At 49.4% G+C, this 15289-nt stretch overlaps 1 protein-coding gene across 4 annotated transcripts in view; it reads left to right on the top strand.

Annotated features, from left to right (window-relative positions):
* PAPLN (papilin, proteoglycan like sulfated glycoprotein) overlaps positions 1-15289 on the top strand; it is a 57041-nt gene that overhangs the window by 35689 nt on the left and 6063 nt on the right. For all 4 annotated transcript variants that reach the window (XM_055715085.1, XM_055715086.1, XM_027808086.2 and 1 more), the window contains 14 exons: positions 1243-1450; positions 3187-3363; positions 4676-4832; positions 5457-5543; positions 6070-6373; positions 6497-6614; positions 7249-7378; positions 8643-9282; positions 10060-10197; positions 11091-11215; positions 12060-12198; positions 13628-13765; positions 14429-14556; positions 15149-15257. In XM_055715085.1, coding sequence (XP_055571060.1) covers positions 1243-1450; positions 3187-3363; positions 4676-4832; positions 5457-5543; positions 6070-6373; positions 6497-6614; positions 7249-7378; positions 8643-9282; positions 10060-10197; positions 11091-11215; positions 12060-12198; positions 13628-13765; positions 14429-14556; positions 15149-15257 — 2598 coding nt within the window. The remainder of the gene's footprint in view (positions 1-1242; positions 1451-3186; positions 3364-4675; positions 4833-5456; positions 5544-6069; positions 6374-6496; positions 6615-7248; positions 7379-8642; positions 9283-10059; positions 10198-11090; positions 11216-12059; positions 12199-13627; positions 13766-14428; positions 14557-15148; positions 15258-15289) is intronic.

Genomic DNA, 15289 nt, shown 5'->3' with positions numbered 1-15289 from the left:
CAGATCAGGGAAGCAGCTGAAGGCTAGGGGAGAAAATATGAACTGCCTTCACACCCTGGCTGGGGCTTACCTGACTGCAAGGGGAGGTAGCAGCTGACAAGCAGATCACCATGATGCTCCCCCTCTACCACCAGTGCTTTTTGACTGCACAGCCTGCTGGAGTCGGGAATGAAGCATCATCTTTTAGTAGGACCTGTAGCGATAGGACAAGGGGGAATGGTTTTAAACTAAAAGAAGGCAGATTTAGATTAGATATTAGGATAAATTCTTTACCATGAGGGTGGTGAGACACTGGAACAAGCTGCCCAGAGCAGCTGTGGATGCCCCATCCCTGGCAGTGTTCAAGGCCAGGCTGGACGGGGCTGTGAGCAACCTGGTTTAGTGGAAGGTGTCCCTGCCCATGGTAGGGGGGGTGGAAGTAGATGACCTTTGAGGTCCCTTCCAACCTAAACCATTCTGTGATTCTATGTTGTCTCTGAAGCCAGACCATGTAAGCTGTGCTCCCAGCTACCTGGGCAGCTCTGAGCCACAGAAGAGAACAAGGGCAGGGATTTTAGTATCCAAACAATTAGATTGTTTTGTGGACATTCCCCCTTCCATTAGCAAGGGTATTTTGACGACAACTTCAGCAACCAAACACAGGACAAAATCTTATTTAAAGTTTTTGGGGCCTTTTTGTGTGTGCTGCTGTTAGAGAATTTGGCTAACGGGAGGAATAAACCAGCTTTCTGCTAGCTGTCAGTGAAAAGTTCACAAGCACTCTGAGAGTCTGGCATGGTTTGCATGCAGAGTGAAGTCTTGGCTTGGTTTTACTGTTTCTGATAATGGCTGGAGCATAATGGGTGATAAGGCTGGTATGCATTACTTTTCTTTTAGCTGGTTGGGATTGTTTTCTGTTTTTTCTTTCTTTTTCTTTGACGTTCCATTCCAGGGATGACATTTTTGCAGGCATCAGGAGACCAAAACCATGGAGAGAAATCTTCCCCCTCAGGGAGAGCTCTGCACTTCCAGAGGAACAAGGGTTTTGTAGTTGGGAATTTGCCTCTGGACTGGGACTCATGCTCTGCATTGCCAATTAAGCTGGGCCATGCTTGGTCAAATGGGAACTTGCCTCTGACTCTGTTCTGCAAAGGGACGTTTTCCCTATCTGATTACAACAGGGACACAGCACTGACCTCCCCTGTGCCTCTGGGTGGTTTAGCTGGGCTTACAAGCTTTTTTGCTTGGTTCTGCGACCTGCAGGTGGAAGACAGGGGAGTGGGGACCCTGCTCAGCTACCTGTGGTGGGGGCACCCAGACTCGCTCCGTTTATTGTGTGGCATTTGATGGTCAGAGCTCCCGAGCGGTGGTGGATGACGCTGAGTGCATGGCCTTCGCACAGCAGCCGCGCAGCAGTCAGCCCTGCAACATGAGGCAGTGTGCGAGCTGGACCCCAGGGCCCTGGTCAGAGGTGAGTTTCTGCAGTGGAGTTACTGCTTCTTGGCACCTACTGAAGGAGGATCTGCCAAAGCTTGGGGGTGAAGAGCCAGGCTTCTTTTCTGGGACTGTAAAAGGTGTGTGCCCCTGGATAGGTGGCATGCAGAGGTATAGGACTTGTCCCTGCAGTCCTGCAAACAAGTTGTCCAGCTAGCTAGCAGCTGTGTCCTCCTATAAACACGTTCCTATTCCCCAGAACTGCGCGTGCCCCTGCACCTCTGCATCTTTCATTGTATGTTCTCTCTTCTCTGGTCTGCCAGTCCTTTCCCCACTCCTGTATTTTTATCAGATCCACCAGACCTGGCACTGACAGAGTTTCGCAGTCAGGGCTGGTGAAGGTGGAGGGTGAAGCACGAGAGCTGCTGATCAGCTGATGATGTGCAGTAATGCTCCCTCCTCTGTAAAACAGGATCTCATGGCTCTTGCCTGTGCTATTTATTTCTGTGCATATTGCTGCCTCAGCATTACTCGCCCCAAACAGCAGTACTGTAATCACAGCAGTCGGTAAGCAAGATACTCTTGAAACACTGGTGACCTGCTGTTTGGTGTGTGCCAGTGCACGGCTTCTCCAAACACAGCTGTGAGGTTCATTTTTGATTCCTGTGTGCGTTTATATCTCCAGGAGAGGAAACTGTTCAAACTGTATGCGCTCAGTGCTACCAGCCAGGTATTTAGAAGGCATCTTACATTCCAAGGGCTTGGAATGTAAAGGTAGTGTCTACTCGGTCCCTAAAGCACAAGTGAATTTTCCTCTTTTAAAAGAAATACATGCATGCTTGCAACATTTGACTTACGATCTTATGCTGATACTTTGACTGGTGCAGCAGCATAAAATGCAACTTTGAGGCATGATAATGTAGATGTAAAGTCCTTTGTCTTTTTTTTTTTTTTTTTTTTTTAAGTGAGTTAAATACTGAGATGACTTCAGGGTTGTGGAGTAAGAGCATTTGGGGAAGGCACCAAGTGTTGTGTTCTGACAAACTGATGAAGTGATTCATTCCAGGATTCTCAGAAGCAATTGTGTTTCGTGTACTCTCAGAGATACAGAGTCACTCTAGTAAATGAGTGGCTGAAATTCAGCAGGGAAGCTAATCTGAAGTAAACCAGACTGTCCCAAGTTAACACTGTCTGTAAGAGACCTTGCTAATCCGTGGAGAAGTAGGCTGGTTTCCAGGAAACACCGCTGTGAATTTAAGAGGGACTGAAAATGTCATAAACCAGTTACTAATATAGAAGTTGTGTGTCAGCTCCACACTGTAAAAATCGAGCACAAGGTCTTCAGGCAGAAGACATGAGCAATACAAGAACATAGTCTTATCTTCCCTTGAGCTGATTTTAATCAGGAATAAACAACACGAGGTTCCAGGTATTTACTGCCATTTATTGTTCTCAATGTATTCTGCAGTATTGATGTTTTTCCAGAATCATTCTCCATGTCTTCTTTGGTAGAGATCAAGAGAAATTATATGACTAGGACAAAATCATCCAGTGAACTCCAGATCTCCAAGACCTTATCCACCATGCCTTATTGTCTCTTCTACAGTATAAACAACTATTCTGCTAACTCCCATCCCAGAAGATGATCTTAATGATGGTTGGTTGTTTTAGGCAATCTCAGAATGGTGCTCTGCCCTAATGCTAGGGAGCACAGCCTAGAAATGCAAGAGGAAACCAGGTGCTTCCTTGTAATTGTTGGGTCCCTTTCTGCAGTGCTCAGCCAGCTGTGGGGAAGGGGTTCAGACCCGGACAGTCACCTGCAGAACGCAGCAGGGCTCTCAGGCTCAGGACTTCGCTTGCCTAATGGAGCCAAAGCCATCAGCCACCCAGCCCTGCCTTAAGGAGAACTGCATCCAGGAAATCGGCTGGCATGTTGGAGACTGGGGCCTGGTGAGCATCGCACTTTCATGGTTTGGAAATAACTGATTATATTGCTGTGCTCCTCACAAACAAGCTTTATTTGAACTGCGCAGTCTGCATGCTGGCTGGGACTGGGAGCATGTGCTGCTTCATTACCAATCCCTTGGCTCACAGTTGCATTGTAACTGGCACTAGTAATGCTCCAGTTAATCTGCTGCCTGCTTTGTATGCAGCTGCTACAAAAATAAATCCTTCTGAGGGTGGGATTATAGTTTCAGTGGCAGTGGCAAAATGCAGCCAATAAACTGAAACAATCCACTCTTGCTGCTTATTCCCAATTCTTTGCTCCATCGCTGTGAATAGCAGAGCAGCGCTCTGGCCGAGTATGGCTTAGAGCTCTAGGCTTCAGGACTGGTCATTGCATTTGGTGATATGGTTTAAAGAACATTCTTGTAATTGTTCAGATAAACTGTGCTTCAGCTGGATTAGTCTTGTCTTTGTGGAGGGAGCCAGACTGTTTTCAACCTGGGAAAAGTGCCGTGGGGAGGAATTAGGGGTAGATGCAATGCATCAGGTGACTTCCAAACATGCTTTTTTCCCTTCTGTGCTAGTCAGACCAGCTTGTTCTGAGTTAAAACATGTTACATCTGGTTCTTCATGAGATGTGGGCCAAGTTTTAATAACAGCAAAAGATGCTGCATACCTTAATCTGATCTTTCCTAGCCCCTGACTTTTTGATATCAGAAGGACTCCCACCTGCATCTGAGTAAGAGAGAGAAATACTCTCCCAATGTTTGTAAAGCTTGCCACGAGCTGGTGTTACAAAGATACCTCATCCTCTCCCCTCCCTTGAGTTACTGCTCATTATTCCCTTTTCGTCTGCAACTTCCAGTGAGAGGAATTCCAGTTAGCTGCTTACAAGAAAGCCACCCGTTTGCTTTCCCATAGTAAACTGTTGTTCTTGAATGCGTAGTTCAAAACTGACCCTCTCACAGCTGGTGGACCCCCGTAGTATTGAGTTGACTTCAGGCCAGGCTGAAACAATTTGCTCCAGCTCCCTGCCATGCCACTGTGGTTAACAGCAGCTCATCTGGATGTTACAGGCTGAGCATGGCTCAGAGCCTAATGCTTCAGGGCTGGGTGCACCACTCTGTAAAATGGTTTAAAGTATGGTTTTCTGATTGTTCAGATGAATCCAGATGAAATATTGTTTGCTTTGTCTTGGTGGAGGAAGCTGTGCTCAGCCTGCAGCTAATCATGCAGCTGTTTCACAGTTCGGATCTGTGGGGTTTCTGCGTTCAGCCTCTGCTGCCTGCTCACTTGCCTTGTCTCTGTGCCTAAGTGTTCAAAGAGCTGCAATTCAGGCATTCGGACACGCCAAGTCATCTGTGCTGACGGCGACTCCAGATTCTACAGTCTTGAGACATGCAAAGCCATCCAGCCACAGAAACCAGCCACCCTGGGTAGCTGCAACATGCAGCCCTGCTACCTGCCACAGCGTGAGTGGTGTTGCTGCTTCTCCTAAGATGCTTTTGTTTAGGAGTAGAAATTCCCAGCTCTGTACCATCTTACGTTCTCTGCTTTTTGCCTGCCTGTCTCCATCCTGCGTGTTTATGTTTTGTGCACGTAACCATGTCATCTCCAGGGTCCCAGTAGCTGTGCTGTTTGAAATGTATGTAACAGGCTTGGGAACAACATCGGTGTGTGTCCATCTTTAATTCAGTATTCCATGATGGCTCTGTCCCAGTGTGCGCTGCAGACTGACCCCAGCACTCCCAGTCAAGAAGGATGACAACCTGGGCAGGCTCAGTAGCTAAAAACTATAGCCAACCCTCATTCCTCTGTGGACCAGCTGTAGAGGAGGCACAATTGATCAGAAGGTTTTGCTTGCTGTCTGTGTCTAGTCTTCTTGCCAGTGCTGAAATGCTGACTTTTGTCTGCTTGCCCATCACAGGTTGCTGTCCTGACAGTCCAATTGAATCCAATGGCTGCCTAGCAGCTGTTCGAGGAAGAGAGAAACATTTTCATCAACTTTAGTCTCCTGTTGACTCCTGGATGCATTTGCAATTATTGGAACATAGGGCTGAATGAACTGCACTCATTTTGTGTATGTGTCTTTCCAGAGGTCCCCAGTATGCAGGACACTATGGGATATGATGTCACCCGCCAATCCTTGCTGACACGTTACAACCCAAACAGCCCTGCCACAGGTTTGGAAGGATTTTGTTAGTTTGGGTTTTTGATGATGGTGGACTTGAAATAGGATGTGGCAGGGGAAGGTTCCTCCTTTTCTTCATTTCTCATTCTTTTCATGGGCTTCTAGAAATTCATCGAGCCAGGGACAAAGTGTAGGTTCTTTTACACCAATAGTAGTGAGCAGTATTTGAATCTGTCCATGTAGAAGACTCTGTACCATGTATAGATCCCAGGTTCTGGCAGCATGACTTGGGTGTTGGCTGAGAGAAATGCTGCCCAATGCAGATCACAGGAAGAAGAAAGGATGATGTGAGTGTACCACGGTAGTGTGGCAGAATGTTCTTACGGGAGAGCAGAAAGAATGGTCAGGGCAGTGAGCAAAGAACCACAGGACACCCAAATCCAGAAGAGTGGGCGAAAAGACACACACTCAGGTGAAACCCTGATGCAGAAAAGCCTGCCCTGTAGCCTTGGGAAGGTAAAAGAGAGCAGAGATGAGGAAACCTGACCAGATTTTGATGCTTACCTGCATGCTTTAAGGAGTTCTGCCCCTGGATTCTGGTGATGAAAGGATGTTCCCTGGGAGCTCCATGATCCATAGTACCTCTGGGAATCACCACACCCCATCCACCAAGGACCGTGGAATCAACTTGTTGACTGTTCGCTGGGAATCACCGTCACGCTCATCGGGTTCTCATCAGCTCAGCTCCTCTCAGCACCCCGCTGCAGGGACTGGCTCTCAGGACTGTCATCAAAGCCCGCATGGCTGCTGTCCAGACGGGCACACTCTGGCTTCGGGCCCTCTGGGGAGAGGTTGCCCCTTCAGCACCTGCCACCAAAACAGGTAGCTGGAAGTAGATAGTCCTGAGCAGGGAGGTATTGCCTTTCCTGGGGGCTTACTGAAATTTACAGCCTGTGCCTGTTGAGCCAGGCAGGTCAGGTACTACTGCAGCCCTTTTGTCTGTAGGTATGGATGCTGTCCTGATGGAGTATCGGCTGCCCAGGGTCCAAACAACATGGGATGCCCACAAAATTACCGTGACATTCAAGTGAGCAGAAATCAGCCCGCTGCAGCCACTCTAACAGTAAGTACAAAACCTCTTTGCATTTAGGAGTCCATCAGATATGAAGATTCAGATTTGACTCCGGTGATACTCATTGTGGGTTTCTGTTGTACTTCATCTCTGCCAGTAATGCTGGAGAATCAATACTCCAGGCACGGTGTCAAGCCCTTTGGCCCACTTTGTTCATATGGAGTATGGGGCATGCACCTGTGATCCTCTGTAAGCAGAAGCAGGGGACAGAGTGGGTGGTTGGGAGATGTCTGAGAAGTGGAAGGCCGTCCTGTGTAGAACTGATTAAATAATCCTGAGTAATCAGATTTCTCTTGGTCAGAAACTTGCCTTCCAATCTCTAGGGGAAAAATGGGAAAAACGTGGTCACAATTAATTGCCTTTGTTTCTCAACTCTGCAGATTAATTGAGGGCAAAATAATAGTCAGGGAGGTAATTCCTCTCATAGCTTGAGGTGCTTGGTGGAGCCAGCATGCTGGGCAGCCCACCCCTTCGCAGCATGCAAGCCTCTAGGAGGCAAGCAAACAAACAGAAGTTCCTCTAACAGCTGGCCTTCTGCAGCCAACAGCTTGGACATGGCGCCTTGCATGTGCTACTGTCCTCGTGTACGCATAATAACTTTTGGCTTTCAATTCCTGTCTTTAAGGCAAGCCAAGCCTTGTCCCAGCAGCACCCCTCGGGTGAGTGCCGCAGTTCCGTGTACGGCTGCTGTTTTGACAATGTCGCTTCAGCTTCAGGCCCTCAAGGGGAAGGATGTCTCAATAGGCCCAACTACCGTAAGTGATACTTCAGCTTCATGATTTAGAAATGTAGGAAGGTTCCTACAGAATCCAGCAGTGTATGGAAGCTTCCTGTGTAGAGGCTCTGTTCTCTGTAAAATGCAGTAAATTATCTCTTTGGGAAGAAAATCTGCCGGGTGGCTGGGGCAGGGGAAGCTTGGAGGGAGTGTAGGAAAGCAGCCAGATGGTTCGGCTCTGTGAGCTACCGCAGAAATTCTTGTTGTCTCCTGATAGTTGGACAGAAGTGTGTTTGTGTGATCTCTGTCAGCCTGTAGAACTTCTGGGGGAGGTGTTTGCTCCCAAGAGGATACTCTGATGCAGCCTGGAGTGCTCCAAAGCAGTTACCTGGGTTTAGGAGAAGTAGGGCCCCTGAGGAATCAGGGCCATACTCAGCCTTTGGACAGTCCATGGACAGAGGTGGAATGAGAGCTACTGCTAAGGGTGGAGGTGTTGCTCAGGGCTGCAAGGAAGCTTTCAGCTAGCAGAGTTCAAGACAGTGCCTGCTGTACTATGAGGGCACTAGAACTGCTGGGCAAAAGCATCTCTGCTCCTTTAGCTTCCAGCTGTATCCTCCGCAGGCACATTGCTGCTGCATTGCCTTGCCCTTCTGCTACCGCACGGAGATTGGTTGGTAGCCAGTCTGTGAGGCTGCCCTGGGCAGCCTGTGAGGGGCAAGGGGAAGCTCTCTGGGTCCTCTCTGCTCAGCCACAGTTTGGCAAAGGACCCCTCAGTAACAGCCCTGCATCCAGTGTTTGTCAGCATGTGGCAAACTGTGATACCTGTGACTCAGAGCACAGGGCTGGGTTTGTAGAAACATTAGGCTGTGCTTCTCTTTATATCGACATGTGGGAGGGTGTTCTATAACATGTGAAGCTTCACAACTGGGTCTAATCCACTTGCTTTGTGGACTGGAAATGTGCAAATGGCAGCCACATGCCCCTTGCAGGAGAGGAAGCCCCAGAGCCAAACTTGCAGCTGCACAATTCCCTGAGAAAGGCTGTAAAGCATCTGTCTAGTATCTAGATTCAGAAATGTCTCTGAGGTTGGTTCTCCCTCCACCAGTGGCAAAACTGGGGCAGAAAGAAACCTGTGAGCAGCTGCCCAGTTTTGAAGCAGAGTGGGTGCAAAACTCGGGTGTCCTACTTTGTCACCTGCCCTCAGCCCACAGGGCCATCAGGTCGCCTAGGTAGATGGCTTGAAGCACCTGGAGCTTTGTGCTTCATGACCCTCACATCTCCTTCTGCTCTGCTCTTTTTGGTAGCGTATCCTGTCATATGCCTGCTACCCAGTGCCCATGGCCCCTGCACGAACTGGACCACTCGCTGGTACTTCGTCACTGCCGTTGGCAAGTGCAACCGGTTTTGGTATGGTGGCTGTCACGGCAATAAAAACAGCTTTGTCTCAGAGGAGGAGTGCATTGGAGCGTGCCACAATTCTGTGAGCATCGGTTCTCTGGAGCACCAGCCCTCTTCTGGCACAGGAACGCTGCAACGCCAGCACGCTGGCTCCCACTCTCATACAGGGGATACTCAGGGTCAGCAGCAGCCACCCCCAAGAGAGTCTGCAAGTCACAGCCAAGAAGGAAGAGCCTACGGGGCTTCACTCCCCACACAAGACAGACACAGACAGCACAGCTGGAGAAGTGAGGTGTTGCCAGAGTCTTTGGCAAGGACTGGTGTGCAGGAGAGCCAGCACCGGGGCACCCAGCAAAGCAGACTGGACAGCCTGAGCCACCTGCACTTGCGGGAAACAGCAGTGCCAAGGCAGAGTAGCAGCAGCCAGCAGTTGCTGCCCCATGAAGGCACGCAGTGGCACAAGGCTTTTGGAGCAGGTGTTTCCCTGACGGAGGGATTTGAGCACCAGGCACCTGCAGACTTGTTTCCAGCACAGGCTCTGCACAGGTGATGATTCCTGATGCCCCCCACCCCTTCTGCCATCTTACTGTGCAGCTTCCTCTGGAGTGAAAGTGTTGCCCCTGCTGGGACCAGCTAGGTGGGAATACCATGCAATGGATTTGCTATACATGTTGGCCTTTTGGTAAATCAAGTTATTCAGGCCCTGGAGTTATCTGCTGCCTCTTTCCTTGCATTCTTGCTGCTCTCTGACAGCACTAGAGAAATATGGTGTCTGAAAAGACTGCAGGATCCTAGGGTCTTTGTCTGGGAAGTATTCTTACACTTTAAATGGGAATCCGTAGGTGTTTTTCTTGTTCTGACCAGCAAATCTAGCTGGCTTTCTGACTTCAGAGCCTTTATCTGAGCTCTGCGTGGAACAGCAGTGAGTTGTTCTAGGAAGACTTTCAAGATGCAGAGTTTGGGTCAGAATCCAGACAGTGCCACCCTGAAAATCAGGCGTGCTTAGAGCTGGACCTAAATGTGTCTGCACTGGATCTGTGTCTGTCTGGTGAGTTAAACCTAGTTCCTTCAGAAGAGAGGACTCACTCTCTTCCTGGAGATATTGTAGCATTCAGTCTGTCTGGTGCAGCCTTTGCCATATAGGAGAGGGCTCCCCACATGTTGCCTGGTGCACCGGCTCAGAGCTGAAAGGGCAGCTGGTCCTGCTTTGCCCTGGGTGTGGGTGTGTGTGACTCAACCAGAGTCACATTAGAGGACCCAGAGAAAAGGAGGGCAGCAGAGGTCCCTGAGAGAGGTTCTGAAAGGAATCGCTATCTCTTTCAGAACCATCCTGGAGGAAGCCAAGCCTTCTCTTGTGACAGCAGTCGTGGGACAAAACCTCCAGCTGGTCTGCAAGACAGGCATGTCCCCCTTCTCCAGAGTGGAGTGGGTGAAGGATGGCCGGCCAGTCTCCTCTGACAGGTGAGCTCTGCTCCCATCACTGTAGAGCAGATGGAGTCCTTGCTGGGCAGAGTGTCAAATATGCTTGCCTGCTTTCTTTGTAATTCTACTGTTAACATTCTTTAAAAAAAAAAAAACAAACAAAAAAACCCACCAAAAAACCAAAACCAACAAACCCCACCAAAAAAAAAAAAAAAAAAAAAGCCCCCAAAAGCCAAGCCCATGTATGGACCTAAGAGCATGTGCTGTCCGCCAGGTCTGTGCACAGCAGAAACTGGCTAGTGTTATGGGGCAGAACAGGTGCGGTCCCACAACAAGGTGCTGGTAGAAGCTGACATGTGGGTAGTGATACAGAAAAATGTTGTCTCTGTTGGATTAATCTTGGGGCAGCACTAAGTCAGTAGTCCAGGGTGAAGCTTATAGCCAAGTAACTCAGAGATCCTCTGGCTGGAAGTTTCTGGCAGTTCCATCTAAGATATAATTTTTTATAACTGCTTTTAAAGCCTGTTTTTCCTGGGAAGTCTGTTTCCAGCAACAGTTTGGAGCCAGACAGTCACTTTGTGTTATGAAAATCACAGTTAAGAAAAGCCCAGTTATGCTTTTCTATTTGCAGATGACTGCTGTGGCTCAAGGTCCTGCCTGGGAGGGCAGTTTGCCTTCTCATGGGAGAGGGTTGCTGAAAGCAGTTCCCTGTTTTCCCATCTCAGTTTCCTCTCTGTTCCTGATGTCCTTTCTGCTGCATTTATTTTCCCTGCCCGTGACCCTTCTGTGGTAAACAGGGATTTGTTTTTTCTAAGCTGGGGAAGGCACTGCATGGTGATGGTTTATGTAACATCAGCACGAAGGGTTGCTCTGCCTTGGCCGGTTGCTGTCTGTGGCTAGGCAGAGGCAGTTAATCCTTGCTCCTGTTGCAGGCACACCTACCAGTCTGACAGCTCCTTAGTGATCAGCCACGTCAAGCCCGAGGATGCTGGAACTTACACATGCCTCATTTCTGACGGGAGGACAGAGAGACGACAGATTCAGTTACAGATCATAGGTGACTTGTCTTCCACTTAAGACCAAAGAGGTGGCACAGGGCTAGGACCCTCTGTGGCAGTGGTGTCCCAAGACTTAGTCACAATAGCTGGTCTCTTCCACTGTAGGGATGCCAAGACGTTGTGTGGAGCAGCAGGGCTGCTTTTGGTGTTACATCATGGTAAAGCCTTAACCCTAAAGCACTTCCTCCCCTGCAGTGCCACCCCATAACTGGAATTGTGGCTTGCCTGTAACCTCCCTTGTTTCCAGCACAATGAGCATGTCTTCCTCCCTGAGAGCCATTAGCTGCCTCCTAATCCTGGAACAAAGACTCCAGAAGAAGGGTTTTCTGCTGTTTCCTGGGCTCTCCATCTCATGCTATATAGTGACCAGCCTGCCATAGTTGTCTGTGCTGGTGCATTTATGGTTTGTGTTTTGCCCAAACTCCTGCTGAGTAACAAACTATTCTCTTTTCTGAAAAATGTGCCTTATTTAAGCAACAAACAAACAAAAAAAGAAAGACTAATCTCAAAAGATGGGCCAGCAAGGCACCCTGTAGCCTTCAATCTCTGAAGTGTGCTTTGTCACAGCCATGGCACATGGGGCAGAAGGCATTGCGGCCTGAGGGATGCTGCAACATGTTCACTGACAGAGGAGAGAAAGGAGCCTAAAATTGCTTGCCTGCAGGTCTGTGACTCTCATTAGTAGACAGGGCAGGCTTACCGCACTAGTCAGCCAGAAAACAGATGGCTGAAGGGCTCCTTGGCTCCCGTTCAGCAAGCTCTCCCAAGCTCATAGAAACCCCATGCAAGAGGTCACAGTAAGAAGTGTCCTTTTATTCACATATGGCATTTTATTTTGAATAGAGTATCAGAGAACTGTTCTGGCAGAGGGTGAGAGAGGTCGGGTCCTTCACAAGGAAAATCAGCAGCATCGAGAGCTATCCAGAGGCAGGAAGGTTGTGCAGGCAGCTGGTTCCTCTGTGCAGCAACAATTCACATACAGGTAAGTTCGCATACAGCAACAGTTTGTCCACCATGCCCAGCTGATGAACCATATGGCATCTCTTCATGTAGAAAAGCGAAGATTGGAAAGGTCCTGGGTCAGCTGTTCTGGGGCACGGTTGGGAAGCAAGCAGTACTGAACTGCTGACAATGGTAACAGGAAAAGATCTCACTCACAAGCTGTCTTCTGTCCTCCCCGAGGGTCTTTTGAAAGAAGCATATTCTGAGCAAAGACGCATAGAGAGACTGACAGCAAAGGAGCGAGGTTCAAACAAAAGTAGAAATAGCAGGGGCAGCATCCTTAGCTGTTCAAGTCAACGTAGGCAGAAAGAGAAACTTGTTCTGGAAAAAATCAGACCAAATAGGAACTGCTTAACTAGCACAGAATAGACACGTATTTTAAAAAAGCTCCGGTTAATTTAGCCCCCACCCGTTTATTTTAAATATTTTGTGAACAAACCAGTTTGACTCAGAACTAACTCCTCATGTACTGGGTGGCATGTTTTGCAGCTTCTTGCCTGGTTTTCTGGTGCTTCTATGCCCCACAGATATCAAAGGTTAGAGAGTATTTTTGCCTTAAATGCAGCGTGTTGGGGCTTCAGATTAAATGGGACCATGATCTGATCCCTCTTTTCTTTTGAGTTTACAACCTAAAACCCAGCCAATTTGCTGAACTCCTCAGCAAGCTCCTTAGCTGCTTCTGCCTAAGAGCAGAAAGAAGTGATTCAGATTCATTGAATTAAGAGCATTGAGGCTCTTTGGCTTTGTTTTTTGAGATCAAGAATTCAGGTCAGAGAATGGGGGTGGGAGAGATGATGTTTTATTTGACTCTGGGAACATGGTGGTTTAGTTCCCTTCTCAAACGGGGTTCAGCTGTAGTTGTGAGAGCAAAGAGCACGAGGGGACAGGTGGTGTGAGAGCCTGACCTCCACCTTTCTACTGCATGAAGTGGATGGCCAGTTCCTGAGCCTTGCGTGCAGCTGGGCGGTTTTAAAGAGCACTTCACACCCCAGAAAGTAGCTGCTCGTTTTTGTGTGCCAGATTAGCACCTTGGGAGAAGCTTGCTTGGTGCCCTGTTCAGGACTTTTACTATTTGCCATGTGCTCATGTTGTTAATGCTTCCTAAGCTGTTATCCAGAGGGATGCTATAAGAAACACGGTTGCTGTCTCTAAAGGGTTAAGCTGGCTGGCAGGAGTGCAGCACCAAGCTGTGCTGAGCTGCAGCGGGATTTGATGGAGGCTGCTCTTTTCTTCGTGTTGTGAGTGAATGTTGGTAAGGGCAAGTATCAGAGCTCTGATGGGAGCACAGAGACCGCCCTTCCCTGTTGGAGGTGAAAAATAAGGATTGTGATTAAAAAAAGCCTTGTGCTGAAGGCAAATGCTGAACAGGGAAGTTTCTGCATCTTTTGCTGTGCTTGTGAACTCTGCAGATTGAGAATGGATAAGAGTGAGCCCTCAGTAGTGGAGGCCAACGTCGGGGAGAGAGTCAGACTGCCCTGCACAGTGGAAGCATCACCAGCTCTTACCATTGAGTGGCAGAAAGATGGGCAGCCCCTCTCCTCTCCCAGGTGAGCTCCCAAGTGGCTCCATCATACCCCAGGCAGGTTCAAGTGGAGGAGAGCCTCCTCCTTGCCTTGCCTCCCGCGTCTCCTCCCTGAGAGAATGGAGCTGCTGGCCGGGCAGCTAGGGCCCATGCTGCTCTAAGCCAGCCGCCTTCCTTAGTTAGGGCCAGGCCGTACTCCTTGACTGCCCTGTCCTCACTCACACAGCACAGTCTGAACACTGAACCCTCAAGTGAACAGCTGTGATTAAGGGTCTGCAAGTGAGCCAAAGCTGAAATGTATTCATCTACAAGGTCAGCAGAAAGAGAACACACAGCAAGCAAACTTACCAAAACCCAGCCGGTCTGTGAGCCAGGGCAGGGGCTCACAGCAGAGAGAGAGATCAGGGTGGCTGCAGTGAGCTCCCCCAGCTGCTGGTGCTGCCTGTCCTGCAGCTCCCCTCACCCTCTGCCCCCAGACACCTGCTCTAGGAGCAAGCTCTTCCAGTCTACAGTACTAGTGCTGGGACTTGAGGACCAGGGGTTGCATTACAGGTTGAACTGAGCTGCTGCTAAACCTTTGCTCAGTGCTGCTGGAAAGTTGTGCATGAGGCTCAGCATCAGCTCTGGTGGCTGGAGCCCCATCCTGACCCAGGCACAGGCTGAGGGCCCTTCTGGTTTTGTTCCCCAGGCACAGGCAGCAGTCGGATGGGGCCCTGGTGATCAGCCGGGTCAGCTCTGAAGACGCTGGCTTCTTTACCTGCATTGCCTCAAATGGACGTGACCAGGACCAGCGCCAGGTCCTGTTCCGACCTCTGGGTACTGGATGGGTGACGGTGGTGATGCATGGCATGTCTGTACACACAGTGTGTGCACACAATGGGAAACGGGGCGGGCTGGGCAGTGTGGGTTTCTTGTCTGGCCGTGCCTCTTGGCTTCACACCTGATGTTTAACAGGCAGCTTGAGGGCAAGGGAAGAGCGAGTTGTGTTACCCGATGGTAATCCACGTGTGTGTAGTAGAGCGTGGTGCTCCAGGCAGCTGGGAAGAGGGACTAATAGTACAGTAAGAGTGACTCTTCAGGGCCTTGTTTCTGGGACACTGGTGTGGAACGGGTATAGGAGCAAGAGGAACCAAGGAGCTGGTTCTTCTGTGCACATGATGTCCTTGTGTCCAGCTGAAGGAAAAAGCTTTTTGAGGCCCCTGCTACTTGTCCTTGCTTAGGCCAAAACCCTTAGGAAATCCACGTTCCCCATAGCAACAGCGTTGCAGCTCCAAACATACTGTTTCAAGGCCTAGGGGCTCATAACTCCTCGCAGCATATGTTGGACTTTTCCCATGAGGGAGCGCTCCTACTGCCAGGGGCTGCGTGCATTGCCTTCCTGCTAGCCATGATTTCGCTTCTGGTCTAGGAGAGCTGAAGATCACTGGTCTGCTGCCAAGCATCACGGTACCTGAGGGAGGGACTGCTCAGCTTCACTGTGCAGTGTCTGGCAACAACGTGAATATAAGGTGGTCAAGGTGAGCAAAAATGAGACAGAACTTCCCTTTTC

This window comes from Falco cherrug, chromosome 7, assembly GCF_023634085.1.
Source record: "Falco cherrug isolate bFalChe1 chromosome 7, bFalChe1.pri, whole genome shotgun sequence".
NCBI classification, from domain to species: Eukaryota; Metazoa; Chordata; class Aves; order Falconiformes; family Falconidae; genus Falco; species Falco cherrug.
The sequence above is the reverse complement of the archived record's forward strand: the minus strand, read 5'-3'. Positions and strand labels throughout refer to the sequence as shown.